This window comes from Leptinotarsa decemlineata, unplaced genomic scaffold (assembly GCF_025532065.1).
Source record: "Leptinotarsa decemlineata unplaced genomic scaffold, Ldec_3_MD MMD2_P_RNA_scaffold_1, whole genome shotgun sequence".
In the NCBI taxonomy this organism is placed as follows: Eukaryota; Metazoa; Arthropoda; class Insecta; order Coleoptera; family Chrysomelidae; genus Leptinotarsa; species Leptinotarsa decemlineata.
In genome coordinates, this window is record NW_027412523.1 from 5,186,475 (window position 1) to 5,207,071 (window position 20,597).

A 20,597-nucleotide genomic window follows, 5' to 3' on the forward strand; every position below is an offset into this window, starting at 1 on the left:
GTATCTCGATTATTTATAATTTTTACAGAGCCCTGAAAATAGAGCCAAAAGCGGGTAGTCTGGCTTCTGTGCGCCTTTCGTCACTCTGACATAAAAACAAAAAAAAATTATTTAAACATATTCAATGTAAATATTAGGGAATGAAAAAATTCATGTAATGTTGAGATACATCAATTAACAATAATCCGCAGTCAAAAAAATTTTATCACATTTTTAACGTTGATTATAAATTTGTTAATTAATAACTTTTTCTGAATTGAAAGTTAATATAAAAATCCCCATAATTATTAAACTAAAACCCTGGCATTTTTTTCCTTTGTTGAAGTTATCCTTAATAGGCAAAAAAATAGATTACCGTTGCCAAAATAAAATAATTGTTATTTTCTATGTTTTTATTAACAATTGAAAATTATAATTTTATAAAAAATACATTACAATTTTTTTCCTTTAATTTTTTATTGTTTCAATGTCTCATGGCTAAAAGCTAATTAATAATATTTTTTTTTTAATTTTTTTACAGCTATTGTTAATGAATTTATTATAAACAAATACATTGTTTATAAGCAATTCGAAAATTTTTTTGCATTATGTTAATTGAAAAATATCATGATTTTTAGAAAAAAAAATGGTTTCTTAAAAAAATTTCTTTGTTGCTGAAAATGCGTTTGTTAATTGAAATATATCAAGAATAGCAATGGTCCCAGAACGGATCTCTGCGGTACACCATTCATTCACATTCATTCACATTCACAATATAAAAATTGGAGGCGGCGAAAAAAAAATTGATTTGAAAGGCGTTTGTTTACTAGACTATTAACACCATTGAACAAAAACACATATCATTATTTTCCAAACACTTGCGACCTTGCTCCAAACTCTTCTGCTGTACATTTTCCATTTGACGGACGCCTTTTTCTTTCAGAAACTCTGAGGAGATACCCTTTCGGTCCGTTCCTGAACCGCAAGTGTAAAGAGGAATACGTCATCAAGGAAACCGGCCTTGTTATAGAAAAAGGAACACCGATCCTGGTACCTCTGGATGGTCTGCATTTCGATCCAGAATATTATTCCGAGCCAGAAAAATTCGAACCCGAAAGGTTCGCCAACGGAAGGAAGCTGCAACTGTCGCAATCATGCGTTTACATGCCATTCGGAATGGGGCCCAGGAATTGTATAGGTAGGCTGATCAGTGTATGTTAAAATACTGGACTAATTCATCTTTGGTACTGGTGTTTTTGATTTTGTCCACTTGAATAACCTGATAAAATAACTGAAATGAAAAAAATCAATGGGGGTTATTTCGGGCGATACTCAAGGCCGTTATAAGGGTATGACGGTAAGGATCAGGCTTATTCAAAAACTTCACTAGACTGAAGAACTAGGACCTAAATTCATGCAGCCCAACACTACCACTCCTTCAGATGAAGTTCTTGTTTAAGACGAGTTTTATGTTCTTCTAATGGAGAGTACTTTGAAGTTTGTCTTTTTTTTAAATTCAAGGCTGTATGTATACAGGGGTGCGCAAAAGTCCGGATTACAATTAATATCTTTTTAACCAGTATTTTAGGAAAAAAACGCTGAAACAGGTCAATTGATTTCATGTTGTACGCATTTTTTGGCAATAAAATGAAATATTTTTTTTCAAACCCTTAGTATTGTGGGGATAGAATGCGGATTCAAAGTGAGGTGTGTACTTTATTTAATGCAAAATATCCGGAAAATCACATTTCCCAGGCAACTGTGAGTAAGATCATACACAAATTTGAAGAACATGGTACAGTGAAGGACTTGCCCAGAAGTGGTCGGCCACATGTTTTAGACGAAGATCAAAAATTGGACATTGCCGTATCTCTGCAGAAAGATCCACATTTGTCAACGGTTCCATTAGCCCAAAACAATCCTGCGTCTAGACGTACGATTGGGAGGTTTTTGATAACAGAAAAATACCACCCATATAAGGTATGTCTTGTCCAAGAGCTCTTGGAAGATGACTATGACAAGCGTTTGCAATTTTGTGAGGAAATAATGAGGCGATGTGTCGAGAATAATGGGACTCTTTTCGGACGAAGCTACTTTTTATGTACATAGAGTAGTTAACAGGCACAACTATCGATTCTGGAGTCAGGAAAACCCACACTGGATATACGAAGCTCGTACGCAGCGTCCTCAGAAAGGAAATGTATGGGCAGGCATCATCAACAACAGAATATTAGGGCCAAATTTTTTTGACGGAAACCTTACAGCTGCACGCTACTTAGACTTTTTACGCTTTGAATTAGTCCCTGCTTTAGCTGTTATGTTTCCCAATGAAGCAGATCCAGATGTCCCCACTGAAACACTTTGGTTCCAACAGGACGGGCTCCCCCACATTTTGGTACTAATGTCAGAGAATATATCGATGACATATTTGCAGGACGCTGGATTGGACGACGTGGTACAATTGAATGGCCAGCACGATCCCCAGACTTAACGCCATTAGATTACTTTTATTGGGGCTATATGAAAGACAAGGTTTATCAAAATAGGCCGGCTAATATTGAGGATCTATAAAGCAGAATTAGAGAGGAATCACATAACATACCGGCTGAGGCCATTCGAAATTCCGTAGACGGGTTTTACCATCGCCTAGGAGCCTGCCAAGTAGAGGGTGGAGGCCAATTTCAGCATCTGTTACGTTAATTCACCCGTAGATAGCACTGAGTTAGGTATTTGTAAATTTTCAAAAGAGTTTTTTCTCATTTCATTGTAGCCACAAAAAAAAATAAAGGGTATGGTCAGAATCCATGTTTTTCGAGATTTTCAAAGAGCCCATGCACGACATAGGTTTGAATATGAAAAAAAAAAGTTGGGAGGGTTGCAGCTAAGGGGTTGAAAAAAAATTTCATTCTTTTGCCAAAAAATGCGTACAACGTGAAATCAACTGACGTGTTTCAGCGTTTTTTTTCCTAAAATACTGGTTAAAAAAAATATTAATTTTATTCCGGACTTTTGCGCACCCCTGTATACGATACTAATGGAAGTTCTGAAATTATTCGGCTTAGGCGTGATCTGGAGTACACTCCACATCCTGGGCCTTTTTTAGTTTAGATAATTTTCATATTTATTTTCAGGTGATCGATTCGGACTGATCTGTGCCAAGGTGGGCTTAGTCTACTTCTTGAAGAAATACAGAGTGGAAAGTTGCAAAGAAACTCCTACTCCCTTAATTTTGGACCCGAAATCTCCTTTCATGTTGCCAATCAATGGACTCAAAATGGTGGTCACCAAAGTGTGAAACTATTATTGACGTAAATTTTAGGAAATAAGTTCGACTCTGGATCTGCCACGAATGAATGAGAAATATTTCACTTCGGAATGTTGGATGCACAAATTACTTGATATGAGTACTTTTGATGTGCCGGTAATTAAGATATAGAAGAATTGTATTTTGTTATTAATTCTTTTAGTGCTAGTAGACTACTTATTTATACTTATAAGAGAACAATCGTGCATGTCTATAATTTTCGATCAAGCAATAGCTTTAGTTAAATTTCGTTATTAAATAAAAATGTACAGTTAGACAGTTTCGTTTTTTGCCGGAGAGATTATTTTGATTCAATAATCTTCATGGATTTGTGTCATTCAAAAAAGACAAATTTCCTGTAGGAATTCGAGAAATGATCTAAAAGGCACATTCAATCTAGCGAATACAAAGTAATTCAAAAGGTTCAAAACTAGCTTATACGAGTTTACACCAAAATATAAGTTTGTCTGAGGCACCGAATTGATTTAAAGAAGCTTCATAGATGAAAGATCACACCGAAAAAATTTCAATGCATATAGTAGGGAACAATACGAAAAATGAATACTCTTTGTTTTAAATCAAATAGACATATTCAGTAATGCTGGTGACGTCACAAACTGACTAACGTATGCGAATAAACTGAGCTGACCTTTCATCGTGTATACCCCGTTGAAATAAAGCGAGAATTGCGAGCTGTAAATTCTGTTATCTAACAATTGATAGAAACCCTCTGTGGTAATAAACTGGTAAGAAATCAAGGATTGTAGTTTCTCTCAATAGAAAAAGTTGTCTTTGGCAAGAAACCACCAAATGACGATTCTAGACCATATATTGAAGAATATTCTAGTTCTGTGGTACAGAAACGCTGAAAACTAAGAACATGTGAATAGGAAATTCAGTTTTCTATGTTGGCTGCATTGTAGAGTATGACAAAGGCGGCTATTTCGAATGAAAATGTGTGATTCAAATAATTTTTAATTGGCTTTTATTGATTTCTTGATTTGAGGCTGATCAAATCTGTCTTAATACCTCTTACTGTGCGCAAGAAGAAAAATGTTTTCTTTAGATTAACTGAGTTATAAGACAAAAAACTTGAATAGATAGATCAACAACTTATCAAAATAATAGTTTATGGCTGCTTCTGTTACCTGTTCCTATTCCCGATCGTCTTTCTGATTATGGATTATAGAACTGGCCAAAAATCTCGGAAATGTCAAAAAGATGAATTTTCCTTCAATTTTTATGTGTCATCACATAAGAAAAAATAAGTTACGAACTATGTAAAACCTTTTATTGGCAAAAAGATACTCGTATATAATTTTATATTACAAAATAATAAATTAGGGCGAAGACTCATATTTCATCTGGGGAAGATGTGAAGGTCCTCAAGTGCTCCTCCGTAATACTGTTTAGCGTTTCTTGTCTGAAAAGTAAAATATATTGAATATTCTATCGAAACTTAACCACCACATATAATAATAATAATAAATCGGTGCCATAATACAAAAAAATAGAAACAAATAATAATTGGTGATTATCCCCTGAAGAGTTGATAAATCAATATGATATGTTGCTTCATTCATTATTGATTTGTCAAATAAGCAAAAATTGAGATTACTGGCTATCAAAGACGTAATTTTTATATTTGTGTTTGAAGTTCCTGATCGCAATGATGGCAGACTACAAACGAAAATATACCAAAAGGAATTTCATTGAGAAAAGTGTTTATTGCTTACTAGAGAACGTATCTTAGATAAAAAATTAGTTTTTGGTAAATTTTCGTTTTGTGGACACCCGCCAATTTTGAAAAAAAATTTGACTGTACTTACGTATTTTGATGCGTAGATTACGAATCCGAAAGAAAAAAGCGGCGCTCTCCCCTATTTAGAAAGTTACGGCCCTTCAAAGTTCAGAAAAGGACGACTTTTCAGCCTTCTTTTTCACAAAATAAACTATTTAAAAAAACACCACCATTTATTCACTAGGTCATCTTTACACCTTATTCCTCCTTCTTTAACACTTTTCAAATTCAATAATCAACATTTTTCTTATAAAAATATTAAAAAATGTACGGAGCTGCTTTTTGGTTACATATCACTGTATTTTACGTTCTTAAGGTTAATGATATGGTTGGTACGACTGATGCAGTCAGTATTCCTAAAGTAATTCAAATGTTTTTTGCCTTCATTCTTTAGCTCGTAAATTGGTTTTTGGCACTTTTCTTAAAATTACAACAAATGTACTGAGCTTTTTTATTCGGTATTTTCATAATCCACTTTTTATTGCATCTATATCTTAATTTAAAGTGTCATAATTTAATTTGTATTCTTCATTGCAATTAGTACAACGTATTGTTGCTGCAAACACTCCTACTTGAACCAAATATAGAATTAAATTATTTCTTACTTCCTCTAGATTATGAATATCGTTCAAATTCATTTTGTATTTTTCTCTCACGTCAAACTAAAAATTCAAATCTACGAATTCAAAATAGTAGGTGACGACAAATACCCACCGCTGTTTTCTGAAATGTCACTAGTATCTACTAACCTACAAATATAAGAGTGTCACCAGGAGAAGCATTCGTTTTTAAATTAAGTTTTTTATAAGAAAAATATTGATTATTGAAGTGAAAAGTGTCAAAGAAGGAGGAATAAGGTGTAAAGGTGACCTAGTGAGTAAATGCTTGTGTTTTTAAATAGTTTATTTGGTGAAAAAGAAGGCTGGAAAGTTGTCCTTTTCTGAACTTTGAAGGGCCGTAACTTTTTGAATAAGGAGGGAGAGCGCCGCTTTTTTCTTTCGGATTCGTAATCTACGCATCAAAATACGTAAGTATACTCAAACATTTTTTCAAAATCGCCGGGTGTCCACAAAACGAAAATTTACCGCATAAATACCAACCACGTAGTTAACGGCTACATCCATCAATTTATTAGCTCTGAATTTTTTGTTGGCAAACTTGTGCTATTATCTGGAAATTATTACGTCCTAATCATTGTTTGAATAATTCTGGTAATAATTACATATATAACTTTGAAACTGATTATAAGTGTGCAAAGGGTAAGTTTTGTCACAATGTATTATTGGTAACCCTATTAAAAAAATACACTTAGTTGCTTCCATTGCATCTATATCAACTTACTTCTTCCTCTCTTTGTGGATGAAGAAAACAACAACTGCATTCACTACAAACAGGACTAGTATAACCATAATAGGTACTATCAACTCTGAAAATAAATAAGAAATCATTAAAAATCAGCGTCTTTTTTTGTTCAATAAATGAATGTGTATAAAAATATGTCTGACGAGAAATTATTGTTATAAATCATTCCCTGAAAAAAATAACGTCGGCCACCGGTGGTCGACGTCAATCGACTTCCATTGGTATTATATAAACACTACTGATATGCAAGTCTAGGTAGTCTAGTTAACAGTGCGATGCGAAGTGTTCTAATAAGGCGATAAACATTTGAATATTACTTTGAAGTTTTAGTCAAAGCGTTTCGTTGTAGTGACAGTAAAATAAAGTGTCAATTAGTGACAAACCCACGGGGAAAACATAATAATATTGATTGTTACGTGTCTTACTATACTTTTTCTTTAATTGACCTCAGTAATATAATAAAGTTTCCTCAATGAAAGCAGGGCCCAGAAATATTCTAGTTTTCTGTTTAAGTATAAATCACTTGAAAAAGTGAAGTTTAAGTATAAATCACTTGAAAAAACATCGAACATTAGCCTTTTCAAGCGATTTAAGTATAAATCACTTGAAAAGTGAAGTTTAAATATAAATCACTTGAAAAAGCTAATGTTTCAGCGAAACATGTTGTGATATATTTTTGAAATAAAGTTTGTGGGGATCAAATCGTTAGTTGTAGTTTTTGAAATTACTATGGATCTTCATCAACTAACGGCCGAATCAATAAGAAAATTAAATATAACGGTTGGTGTTGACTGACATGTGTCGAGGTAAGGGTATTTTTCGCGAAAACCGGCTTTCAAAACAAAAAAACAGAAAGCTCTATCGATACTTTACCTGAACTCATGTTGCGAAAGTTTCCTGGTTTGATATTTTCTAGATTTCTCGTTAAATTCCAATGGAGCGGGGATGACGATTCTGTAAAAAATAATGAACGGAGTCAATAAAGAAAACAAAGAATACATATTACGAAGTGTAGTACTTTTTTTTGTAATTGTAGATGTGTAATAAGACATGATTTTCAAATATGCCAATTGGGGCGTCAGCCGCGGGGAAAAAAAAGGAGCGTTCATGAAATAAAGTTACCTTTTCATCACTGTTTGTATAAGCCCTTAAATTTCCGGTGGGTGAATTTATATTTAGTATCAGCATTGCACGTAATACACAAGAACAACATCAATTAACAAACGCCCTTTAATCCACTTGATGATTATTGATTGGTGATTAGTTTTACCACGGCGAGAGTTAGGAAATACGTTAAAAAAGTACGTTTCGTTTGAGAGTTATGCTAGAATTTCAATCAGTACCTGTTAGTATCAGTTGAACCCACTTTCCTGTTGACTTATAGGCAATGAAACAACTTGGACGACATTAAAGGCATGCAGAGTATTACTGACTTTAATCAACAAAATGCTAGTAACTTCCGAGGTCGTAGGTGTATGCAGTATGTAATATAACTCGAATTCAATTTAAATTATGGCCAATGAGTGCAAGGAAAGCATTAACGTAGAATACAGGGTGTTCCAAAATTGCTGTGAAAAAATACAAGGTCGTGTTCAGGAGTTAATTATGTTGAAAAAAGTTCATATGAACATGGGCCCGGAAATTCAGACTTTCCGAGATACAGAGGGTGTTGATTTTCCCTTAAAAACCTTTTTTTTTGTATTAATATTGGCGCTGGTTTTCATTTCCACTAATTTTTGTAGACTGACTTAATTTTAAAATTGGTAACTTCATAAATATAGATTAATGTGACAAATGTGCAAAAAAGGTTTTTTTTTTCTGGAATCAAATCAAGGGATGGAAAACTTCAATTTTTGGATGTTTTACACAAAAACAAACAACAAAAACTATAATAATCAGTTAGCTAACAGTTTTTTCTACTAGTACAGATACGTAGATGATATCTTAGTATGTTTTACTGGTACAGATAGGAATGGGGAATGTTCCTCCTGACGAAAATCAAGTAGTTTTCATGAAAGAGCCCTAAAACAACGAATTTTAAACTTATTATTTCGACCGTTTTCTTTAAAAAATTATTTAAATACTTAAAAAGATGAATGAAATAATGAAGGGATTGGTTTCTATTTTACATAGAAGTAGTTTTGTAAATATAAAGACCAATTCCACATTTGCAAACCACCTATTAGCAGAAGGACATGAGTTCAATCATGAATACGATGTGTTACATTTAGAAGAGAAGAGTTTGAAACTCAATCTACTAGAATGTTTAGAAATCAATAGATTTAGGAATTCGGGTAATTTACCGAATGATCAATTAGAATTAAATAACTCTCCGTTACTGAATATATTTTCAAATGTGGAAAATGGAACATAAGCTCAGGTAATTTAGTTCATTACAAACTTAGGTAAAAAATCAGGTACTTGAAATTTAGGTACTTCAAATTGTAGAAAGAGGTATATATGTATATAGTATTGAATGTATAGAATAAGTTATTAAGACACGCCCGAGGAAGCCATTGTATGGCGAAACACGTGTTGCGTTTTTGTTAAACTGTCTAGTGAAAATCACACAATGAAGTGTTTTTAGAATACGTTAACAAAAACTAAAATGTTACAAGAAGCGTCAGTGGCGTAAATTTTTTGGTAAATATGTCGGTTGAACTGTGTCCCGAGCCGCCACTGTACTCAATAATTTGTATCTAATTGAAGCTAAACGTAGGTACTCTTGTGACTAAAAATAACATCGCCAAATTTCACCTGAATAATGAGTAGTGATATTTACAATATTAATACCGAAAAGGATTTGTATCTTTGCAAGCATTTCCGAACTTACGTACACGTGATTTTTTTTCTTAAAACATGTTCTCACATGTCCTTACATTTTTTACCGCAATAGAAAGTGCCCTGTATGATTCAAGTTGATACAATCAAACTATCGTCATGATATTTCTGAAAACGATTTACAAACTATAGAAGAAGCCATCATCCTAATTTTTCTTGAAATCATTCAAATCAAATGAATTAATTATAATGTTGAACGAATATAAAATCGCTCAGTTTGTGCCTATACATGATTTACACACCTTTGTGAAGAGTTTATTTTAATATTAATCGTATTCTTTCTTTGCTTGGAAGATTCCCATATTTTCCGCATAAAGATGGAGAAGCAGAAAACCAAAACCTTTTTTTTCCAAAAGTATAAATAATGTTCCAATCGCTTTTTCGTTGAAGTCAATACTAAGGGTTTTCATATAATTCACAATCTATTTAGAACTAGGGGTAAGAATAAACTGGCTGTAAGGAAACGCAGGTAATGAAAACATAGACCCGGATTATAATTTCAGTTTAGGATTAAATAATACCATATTCAAACTAAAATAATGCTATTAACTGTAAACAACACTGTTTTAACCTGGATATTTCTGTGAAACCGCTACAATAAAACTTGTACAATCTACATGAAAAATTTAACAGAAAGTTATACACATATTTCATTGTATATTATTTGTATCTGATGAAAATTATATTTATTATTACTACTATTTCCACATAGGGTCCTAAATAAGCTTATTTAATCTTTTATTACATATGTTTTCATCTCTATAACCTATATTACCTACCAAAAAGTTAAACATACAATTTTTTTTCGGTAGCTTCTCAAGTAGGTTTTGTAGTTATCTTAACATGATTAGAAAAATCGAATTTTAAAAATAAAGCATGAATATCGTACAATCTTTCGTAAAAATCATAGTGAAATGTGGTGTTCATATCTGTGGAGATAAGAATATTGAAAGCAAATAAATAAAAAATGTGACTGTGTGGAATATTTCATATTTTCCAGTATATTATTGAATTATAAAAAAAAATTGTGGGGAAGGATAAATAATATGATTCATTCACGGTTTTTGCAGCTCATACCAAATAATGACTTTTATAGGCAAATTGTTGATACTTTGATATACATAATTGAATTTTCGTAAATATTCCTGATCAAAAAAAAGAAATATAGCCTCTGTCAATGGATAGAGTAGAATCAGATATTTTCCTTTTATAATCTAAAAGTATTTGCCCCTCTACACTTTGGTCTTCTCCACCATTGTTTAATAATAGTAAGTGAAAGGATTCAAAATAATATATTTCTGAGGCACATGACCTTAACCGCTCGACTTTGTAGACACAAAAAAAGAAAAAAAACATTTTTGACTCAGTAGAAACTAAACAAACATTCATCGGAAATCAAATACTTTCCTAGCCACAGAAATTCGTCTCAGTTACTTATAAAAATGTAAGCCAATTTCAGATCAATTTTGAATTCACTTTGCAGCCTTCTTGATTCGTTTTTCATCATTGAAAACTTTTCCAAACTTGTAATGCTCAATTTTCTTCAAACCAGACCCTTTCCCGGAAAAGGGGCCAAGTTCGCTACCCTGTAGCACCCCATCCCCTATCACGTGCGTCCGGCTTGTCGTTCCCACCACTTTAGAACGTAAACCCCGCCAAACCACGAACTGCCGGAGTTTCACTATCAAAATCGCGACTACAAAGCCACACAACAACAACCGTCTAGAAACAACAGCGTACACTCACCTAGTTTCGCATGTTTTTCGCTAGTTTGCACCAACCGAAACGTTGTTTCTCGCTCAGCTGCCGGAATCGTATTGTAAGAAGTTTTCGTATTATTTCGTTGTTCAGCTTATCAGCTGTACACTCAACGTCAAGCGTTGTGAGTCAGTTTGGATATTTGAATTAACAACCCCCTGTGTCTGGGGAAGCAGACGCGAGCGGAGCGACCGACAGGGTTAGGGGGTATTACGCTTGGGGTTTGTTGAATACTGTGCGTGTTACGAGGCCTAAATTCCTCTCTATCGGATGTCTTCAATGTCATCTATCAATGTCATGTGTTTTTGAAGCTTCAGATCTCAATGAATAGTTATCCTACTGATCGATAGAGAATTTTCTACCCTGTTCATTTTAATTTTAATTTTTTGTATCTTTTCAGCTCATTAATAAATGATGTCGTTGAGAAATTTTTGTCCAATTCTTCTGTACGAATTCAAATTGAACCAAAGCCTTGCCGAAACGGCTCTATTTATCAATTTATACATACATTACCATTAGTGATGGCCCAAGAATGGATCCCAGAGGGCCACCATGTATTATTATTTATCTGCCTTTCACAGCTGTTCCTCCCCTCCGTAACGTTGCATTTTCAGGCATGGAAGTTTATGATTCACACAATCAAAAACTCTGGAGAAGTTGATGAACAAGGCACAAATTTGGAGTTGTTCTGTGTTCGTGATTCTGTTTTGTGTGAAACCAGAGAGATGCTTAATTGCTGTTAACGTAGTTGTTTCCTAAAGTTAAGCTTGAATAATTTGGATTTGCTTGAAAGTAGGCTTCTTCCCTTATAATTTTCATAAAACTTTAAATGGCCTTCAGATGCATTTTTATGCGGAGTAGTTCTGTCATATCTCGTCACAATCAGTAAATGTTCCATAAATTATAAATCAGTCTTTCCATATTGTTACTTTCAAAGGCAAAAATAATGGAAACAGATAAAACGAAATCGAATCTCTAAATCTATTCGAAAACATGTCTCAGTTATAGTTTTTAAATGTTCTTCTCCGAAAAAAATCGTACCTGAATTATGAGTTTCAGTCATATAAATATTTTTGTTGGGTATTACGTGTGAAGTGAATGTGAATGTAGAAGCTGAAAGCTATAAAATTTTGGATGTATAATTCTTACAAATTATGCTGACTTGTATAAGCAAGCACCGTCAGTTATTGGGTAATAGTGGGATGTTCGGTGTAGAAAAGCAATAAAAATAACAGTTCATGATATTGCTGTTGAAAAATTCGGAAAAATAAAAAAAAACCGTTTCTGAGTAAACGCCAGATTGAATAGTCCTGTCGAGGGATAACGCTAATTTGAAACCGCTGAGTAAACTAGATCGATTTGATCATTTAACAGGTTACACCCGCAATGTTTATGCCTATGAGTTTCCAAGGATTCCAAATAATTGAGTTTGCAACCCTTCCTTGCATAGTGCAAAATTTCCGTATCGTTTAGATTGGGAAACTTGTGGTTGCATTTCAAGGAATGGTTTGAAACCGTCGAATTATTTTTACGTAGACTGAAGGACCTTTCATGTTCAGCATACCGTTTTGACAAATTTCGGCCACATTGTCCCACATAAACACTATAACACTTAAGCTTACAAACTGCAGATTTTTCCATCTTGTCCATTTTATTTTTGGCATTAAAAAGGAAATTAGATAACCTGACATGTGGTCTGAATGTCACTTCCACATTGTTTTTTCTGTGTCACTCGGGATGTTAATGTCTGTATAGCTCGGTTTTCTATATACATTGAACTCGAATTTATTCTGATTATTTGTAATGGTCAGGTCTAACAAATGTATCTGTTTCTCTATCTCTGTTTCGAGTGCGAACTGAATATTTTTATTGAGATTATTCATGAATGTCATAAATTGGTTCAGCTGTTGTATAGTACCTCTGAAACAGGCGAATCCTCTACATATCTGTATCAAAAATGAATATGTTTTTTACCCAGTTCGGAATTTACTATGAATGTGTGCCTAAATCCAGAGCTCTGATCAAAGCACACATCGAAAGCTGTTGAAACTCCAAAGGAAGTGATATGGTCTACTTCGGCTTGATCTACACCGAAATTGGTAATATTTTTGAACAACTTGTTAAGACGTATTCCTAGTTCTCTTACCGGACTATTTGTATACGAAACTACTGGTCTTATGTAGTTATCCTCTTTATGTGTTTTTATCAGGCCATATAGTTTAGAGCAAGAGGGGTTCCCGAGGTTCCCGAATCTAAACGATACGGAAATTTTGCACTATGCAAGGAAGGGTTCCAAACTCAATTATTTAGAATCCTTGGAAATTCACAAGTATAAATTCACCGGTTTTCAAATTAGCATATCCGCATTGAAACTAATAAAAAAAAAATCAGGTACTCAATCAAACCGAATACCTCTATTATTCGTTTGTTTGAAGGTGATTGACAATGTTTCATGATGAATTTCACTAGTTCGGACTTCCATTGTCTACTATATAAAATGATTTCAAATCCCTTAAACAACTAAAAAAGAAGCATTAAAAATGAATAGCTGAAAATAACAATTATATTGAGCATTCCACGTTCCACTTAGACCGATCATCAGCTCCAGAGATTCGGCTACTCAAAACTTGTCTAGATTTTTAATTCCCTTAATACAACCATTACAAGGAAAAACATCGTCTTTTGTGAAGAATTCAAGGCATTTTGTCGAACTACTAGGGTCAATTGAGGTCACACAGGAAGATCAACTAATTAGTTTCGACGTGGAAAGCCTTTACACCAACGTTCCGGTCGAAGAAGCACTCCAAATCATACAGAAAAAGCTATCCGAAGACGGGAACCTGGAAGAGAGAACGAATCTACCTATAGAAGTAATCATGGAATTACTAGGATTCTGTGTACGAAACTGTTATTTCCAACTGAAGGACGAATTCTTTACACAAGATGAGGGACTGCCAATGGGATCGCCACTTTCACCAGTCATAGCCAACATATATATGGAGTGGTTTGAAACTCTGGCCATTGAAGAAGCCCACAAGAAACCTCGAGTCTGATTGAGATATGTTGACGACATACCATGGGAATACTGAACTAGACGCCTTACTGAAACACATAAACAGCGTGAGACCTTCCATCAGTTTCACAATGGAGCAGGAAATCCACAACGAATTGCCATTCTTAGACGTTTTGGTGAAGAGGACCGACACTAAGTGGGAAACATCTGTATACCGAAACCCCACTCATACGGGACAGTATCTGAACCACGAATCCAACCACCATCAATCGATTAAAAGAGGAATCATCAAGACTCTATTGGACCGTGCTTTTGGGCTCTGTAATACGAAGGAAGGTCTCGAGAAGGAACTAGACATCATCAAAAATGATCTTCAACGGAATGGCTACTCCAAAGTGATGGTAGAAAAGACTTTAGCTAAAAGACAGCAGGAGCCTCGCAAGGAATAGAAGCCGTCACAACCAGTGCTTGCACTTCCCTACATCAGAGGATTATCGGAGAGGATAAAAAGAATTGGTTCCAAGTACAACATCAGAACCTGCTTCAGATCCGGTAACACTATCCGTAGCAGCCTCACGAAAACCAGGCCACCAAACGCGGACTGCGATTCCAAGAATTGCATTTACCGGATACCCTGTGAGTGCGGAAAATCCTATATTGGTGAAACTAAGAGGCCATTGAATGTTCGCATTGCCGAGCACAAGACACATAGCAAGGAGAAACCAGCAAAGCAGGAATAGCAGACCATGTTTGGAACCATCAACACAACATCGAGTGCCCAAGCTGAGATCTTGCACAGAGAGGAACATTGGTTTAGGAGATAGTTTAAGGAAGCCGCTTACATGTTGTCTAATAACGTATTCAGCCAAGCCAGCGTAGAAATACGCAACATATGGAAACCCATCATCAAGCGAAAAATGGCCAACTCCCGCTAAACGGAACCAGTGAAGCGGAAAATGGAAAGCGGGGATAAGTGAAAGTACTCGAACGACCTATAAATAGTCATCTCTCGGAGGAATCAATCCAGTCATCACCCGAAGACGATTGTAGATACTAACAAGCGAAACGTCGTGAACTAACGTGACTTGGAATCTCTCAACTTTTTATATTTATTTTCTTTTTTCATTTCTTTATTTTATTTATTTTTGTTCAATTGTTCTATTTTACTTGTATTTTATTTCACTATTATTTCATTTCAGGCTTATTTTGCTTAATATAATTGTTATTTTCAGCTGTTCATTTTTAATTCTTCTTTTTTAGTTGTTTCAGGGATTTCAAATCATTTTATATAATAGACAATGGAAGTCCGAACTAGTGAAATTCACCTCTATTATTACCTACAGGGGTGCTATAATAATTTAATAAACCATTGTTAGTTTAATGTAAAAGTGTGAAAATGTCCTTCTAGGACGAAACTGTGGTTACGTTAGTTACAAATAAAAGTGGTAAAAACATAGAAAGTTTTCAATTCTCTTTTTTTCATTATGATTTCCTACCACGTAGTAACGGCTACATCCACCAATTTATTATTTCCAATGTAATCCATACTAATAAATTCTTAAATAAATAAAAAAAGAGAGAAATAAATAATTTCTTAATAAATGTTTCTATTATGATTGTGGAAATTAGATAAATCATTTTAATCTAAATGTTGCGACTGGGGGTAATAAAACTTTTGGACCAGGTATTATTCCTCTCTAGAGTTTGTACCTGCAGATGTACAAGCGATATTTCTCCCCAGGTAGTCGGAAAGCTTGCGCTGGAAAATCCTATTTTCCCAGGCAATTTCTCTTGTTTCCAATTGCGTTATTCAATCCCTTCGCCCGAATGTACAGGCATTTCTCAGCCATAACGGAGAATGGTGTGTACATTATTTATAATGGAGGCCAGTTCAAATCTGTGTAACGTAATCCACAGAGAGGTCAACTTCTATCTACAGGGGTTAGAGGCCGCATCGAGATAAAGAAACTCCCTAATGGGTTCATTCAATTGAATTATTCAATGATGTTTAGGTACACAGGGACGACTCGTGATGGAGGGGTAATTCATCGAATGTAGTGGAATATGAAAATTATGGAATCAGAGATCGAAGTTTTGGCTAATTTTAGTCTTTTGAGGCGTCAAACTAGTTTGTGAGCACATTCTCAATGACGATGTACAAGCTTTGCACATCAGCATGACATATCAATATGGATAACTAAAGATGTACGGAAGCGCAGAAGGGCCACATATTTTTATTATTTGTTCCTTGGAAATTACGACTTTGAATCTCGAAATTTCGATTTTCATCTCGAAATTTCGACTTTCATCTCGAAATTTCGACTTTAATCTCAAAATTTTGACTTTAATCTCGAAATTTCGATTTTTATCTCGAAATTTCGACTTTAATCTCGAAATTTTGATTTTAATCTCGAAATTTCGACTTTTATCTCGAAATTTCGACTTTAATCCGGTAATTTCGAAATTCGACTTTTATCCGATAATTTCTAAATTCGACTTTTATCCGATAATTTCTAAATTCGACTTTAAAGTCGAAATTTCGAGATTAAAGTCGAAATTTCGAGATTAAACTCTAAATTTCGAGTTCGAAGTCGAAATTTCGAGATTATAGTCGAAATTTCGAGATAAAAGTCGAAATTTTGAGATTAAAGTCGAAATTTCGAGTTTAAAGTTGAAATTTCGAGATTAAAATCGAAATTTCGACTTTAAACTCGAAATTTCGACTTTCATCTCGAAATTTCGACTTTCATCTCGAAATTTCGACTTTAAACTCAAAATTTTGACTTTAATCTCGTAATTTTAAAATTACGACTTAAATCTCGAAATTTCGATTTTAATCTCGAAATTTCGACTTTAATCTCGAAATTTCGACTTTAATCTCGAAATTTTGATTTTAATCTCGAAATTTCGATTTTAATCTCGAAATTTTGACTTGAATCTCGAAATTTCGATTTTAATCTCGAAATTTCGACTTTCATCTCGAAATTTCGACTTTAAACTCAAAATTTTGACTTTAATCTCGTAATTTTAAAATTACGACTTAAATCTCGAAATTTCGATTTTAATCTCGAAATTTCGACTTTAATCTCGAAATTTCGACTTTAATCTCGAAATTTTGATTTTAATCTCGAAATTTCGATTTTAATCTCGAAATTTTGACTTGAATCTCGAAATTTCGATTTTAATCTCGAAATTTCGACTTGAATCTCGAAATTTCGATTTTAATCTCGAAATTTCGACTTTAATCTCGAAATTTCGATTTTAATCTCGAAATTTCGATTTTAATCTCGAAATTTCGACTTTAATCTCGAAATTTCGATTTTAATCTTGAAATTTCGACTTTAATCTCGAAATTTCGATTTTAATCTCGAAATTTCGACTTTAATCTCGAAATTTCGACTTTAATCCGATAATTTCTAAACTCGACTTTAAAGTCGAAATTTCGAGATTAAAATCGAAATTTCGAGATTGAAGTCGAAATTTCGAGATTAAAGTCGAAATTTCGAGATTAAAATCGAAATTTCGAGATAAAAGTCGTAATTTTGAAATTACGAGATTAAAGTCAAAATTTCGATTTCAATCTCGAAATTTCGATTTTAATCTCGAAATTTCGACTTGAATCTCGAAATTTCGATTTTAATCTCGAAATTTCGACTTGAATCTCGAAATTTCGACTTTTATCTCGAAATTTCGACTTCAATCCGGTAATTTCAAGATTCGACTTTTATCCGGTAATTTCTAAATTCGACTTTAAAGTCGAAATTTCGAGATTAAAGTCGAAATTTCGAGATTAAAATCGAAATTTCGAGATTGAAGTCGAAATTTCGAGATTAAACTCTAAATTTCGAGTTCAAAGTCGAAATTTCGAGATTAAAGTCGAAATTTCGAGATAGAAGTCCAAATTTTGAGATTAAAGTCGAAATTTTGAGATTAAAGTCAAAATTTCGAGATTGAAGTCGAAAATTCGAGATTCAAAGTCGTAATTTCCATGAAACAAATAATAAAAATATGTGGCCCTTCTGCGCTTCCGTAAAGATGTCCTTATTGATAAAATAATTAGTATTTGCAGCGCTAGAATGGTGTAAATAAATTCAAATCTTTTTCAATATAACAAAAGTTAATTTTTTTTATTACGAGTTACCAGATGTGATATTTTTTTAAATAATAATAATAATTTCATGAAATTCCAATCATTTACAGATTTGCAAATGAAATGGTTCAGTCATTTAGATTCTAGCGTCTTTGACAACTACTTACAAGCAGAACGATTATAATTAATGAATTTAATTAATGAATACTGCTAGCGAAACAAGTTTCGAAAATAAAAATGGAAATATTAGTATTCAGTTCGAACCGCTGTTCTATCTGAGATATATGTTGATTGCATTAACTTAATTTTTTTCTCTACTAAAGATCAATTATCACACGAGAACAGGTTTTATTCGTCTTGAGAACCCACTAATGTTCTTCTTATAGGTTTGCTATAAATAATTTTTATACTTTCTGGCAATGTATTGTATATTTTAGGTATTAGGTAGGTAAAAGTACGTTGCCTACTGCTTCGTGCTCTTGGAATTTTGAGAAAATCTGAAACTAATGCCAATATCAAATCATCTAGAAATCTAGAGGAACAATTCGTTCAGGCCAGTCTCTCTACATTCAAGGCACCGTACATAGTGTTTACTTCTATACGGTGCTGTAGGTTAATGGACTGACGCCTATCAGAAAACAACTACTCCCCTGGCTAATACCACGAAGGGCTTTGGATTATATTCGACAGGTGTCGGCGCAGGATTCTTCACTGAAGTTATTCCTGCCGCAATATATTTTCAATTATTGAAACGCACTTGCAGATCGGTTTCGGGCTGTTTGACCACTCCTCAGTGCAAAGTGTCTATCATCAACATAAAGTCGATGATTTTCGATAATTGAAAATCGAATTCCTTCCAAAGTATCATTCCACGAACTAGGCTGAAGCGGACAACAAACAATAGGTTTGTCGTCGCCCCATCTGTCTGTAAACGAGGTAACCAACTAAATCCTTACACAGCTGATTAGTTGGGAAGCTTCTTTTTTTTTAAATAGTATTAGTTTAAGTATTATTTTTTGTACCACTTCTAATTGTTTTGGGTAAATTAGGTAAATTATAAATAGACCTGGACATTGGCTTCAGTTCTCTAATTATGCCAGAAACTCAAATAGATAGAAATATTCGGATAGAAATATAAAGCTTTTGATAAAATATAATTCCCTTCGAAAGCCATACAACGATTATAGCGGTCATATAATTATTAATTACCATTTTTAAAGTTCGATTTGTTTCAGCCTCAAAATAGGCCTAAGTTCCAACGATGACCTCTCCATGGCCGCTAAATTATTTCCAGCGCGCATTCTCTTGAGGTCAGAGAACAAAAAAAGTCACTGGAGGCCAGATCTGGCGAATACGGTGGACGCGGAAGTAATTCTAAGCCCAATTCATGCAATTTTGCCATCGATTTAATACTAGTAGCACCATCTATGTGTAAACTTACGAACTTTTCAACCCATCTAATACTTAGCACACAATACTCCAACTGAGTGCTTGTAAAACAATACAAAACTTCTGAGGAAATCAAAAGAGTTGCTATTTTATGTGTTAACCTTAGATTTCCAACTGATTTATAATTATTATTAATCGAGTTAACAAAATTTTGTGGGAGAATGGATTTGTCGTAGGCACCTGTATTATATTTTTGATTTAGTGATCAATAAGCTGGTTTTTACTACCGTAACTTTCGGCATAAAATTAACGAAATACTTCTGATACATCTCAAGCAATAATTGATAGTTACATACAGCGCCATCTGCCCGCTAGCCCGATGATTCTGTCGGATCTCGAGTTTGAGAGTTACAAACAAACAAACAAACAAACATACATACAGGTGAAGCTAATATAAAGCGCGTAAAAAACTGATTCCTCCTAAAAACAGGTATCCTCTTTGTGAATTCAAATATAAATATAATAATTTCAAAACTACAATACAATATGAAAGTTGATTTTAAAATTTTTTTCTAGTAACAAAACTGTTTTTTTTACTAACATTTTACCTTGTTCAGATAATTTGCGATTTACTTCTGTTGAGACAATCAATTACTATCATTAACAACGTTTTTACTTACTTTGACAATCGAGAAGCGGCAGTGAAGTGTTCCAAAAAGAACCAAGGCATCCGATACTTTTTATCCTAGTTCCTGTATCAGGAAAGTTATAACCGCGGCAGCAGCTGAACACCGTCAAAAAAGGAGTCCTGGAAAAAAAAACGAAACAAACTTCTTTAATCGAGAACGTCAAGAAGTGTGAGAGAAAGAAGAAAGAAAATGAAATTGTCAAAAGGATTAGGTAGAGCAGCCGCCTGAAATTTTGACGTTTTCATTTTGAAAATGGGTCAGGGATGAAACAGTATTAGTTTTTCTCCTGGACCACAAAAATTATTCATGCCATAGTCTATTTCACATGTACTTTTTTTTGTAACATTTTTCAGCCCTGTCCAAAAATTACG

General features: G+C 33.8%; 2 protein-coding genes across 3 annotated transcripts in view; one reads left to right on the top strand and one right to left on the bottom strand.

The window, feature by feature from the left end:
• The window catches only part of LOC111510653 (uncharacterized), a 45,988-nt gene extending 42,428 nt beyond the window's left edge, over positions 1-3,560 (top strand). Inside the window, exons 12-13 of the mRNA XM_074171582.1 lie at positions 923-1,177; positions 3,111-3,560. Coding sequence (XP_074027683.1) covers positions 923-1,177; positions 3,111-3,274 — 419 coding nt within the window. The 3' untranslated portion in view covers positions 3,275-3,560. The remainder of the gene's footprint in view (positions 1-922; positions 1,178-3,110) is intronic.
• Positions 3,561-4,557: 997 nt separating this feature from the next.
• Positions 4,558-20,597, bottom strand: part of LOC111510650 (uncharacterized) — a 47,746-nt gene continuing 31,706 nt past the window's right edge. For both annotated transcript variants that reach the window (XM_074182487.1, XM_074182434.1), the window contains exons 7-10: positions 20,218-20,345; positions 7,320-7,400; positions 6,426-6,510; positions 4,558-4,706 (exon numbers count right to left, since the gene is read on the bottom strand). In XM_074182487.1, the coding sequence (XP_074038588.1) occupies positions 4,637-4,706; positions 6,426-6,510; positions 7,320-7,400; positions 20,218-20,345 (364 nt within the window). In that variant the 3' untranslated portion in view covers positions 4,558-4,636. The remainder of the gene's footprint in view (positions 4,707-6,425; positions 6,511-7,319; positions 7,401-20,217; positions 20,346-20,597) is intronic.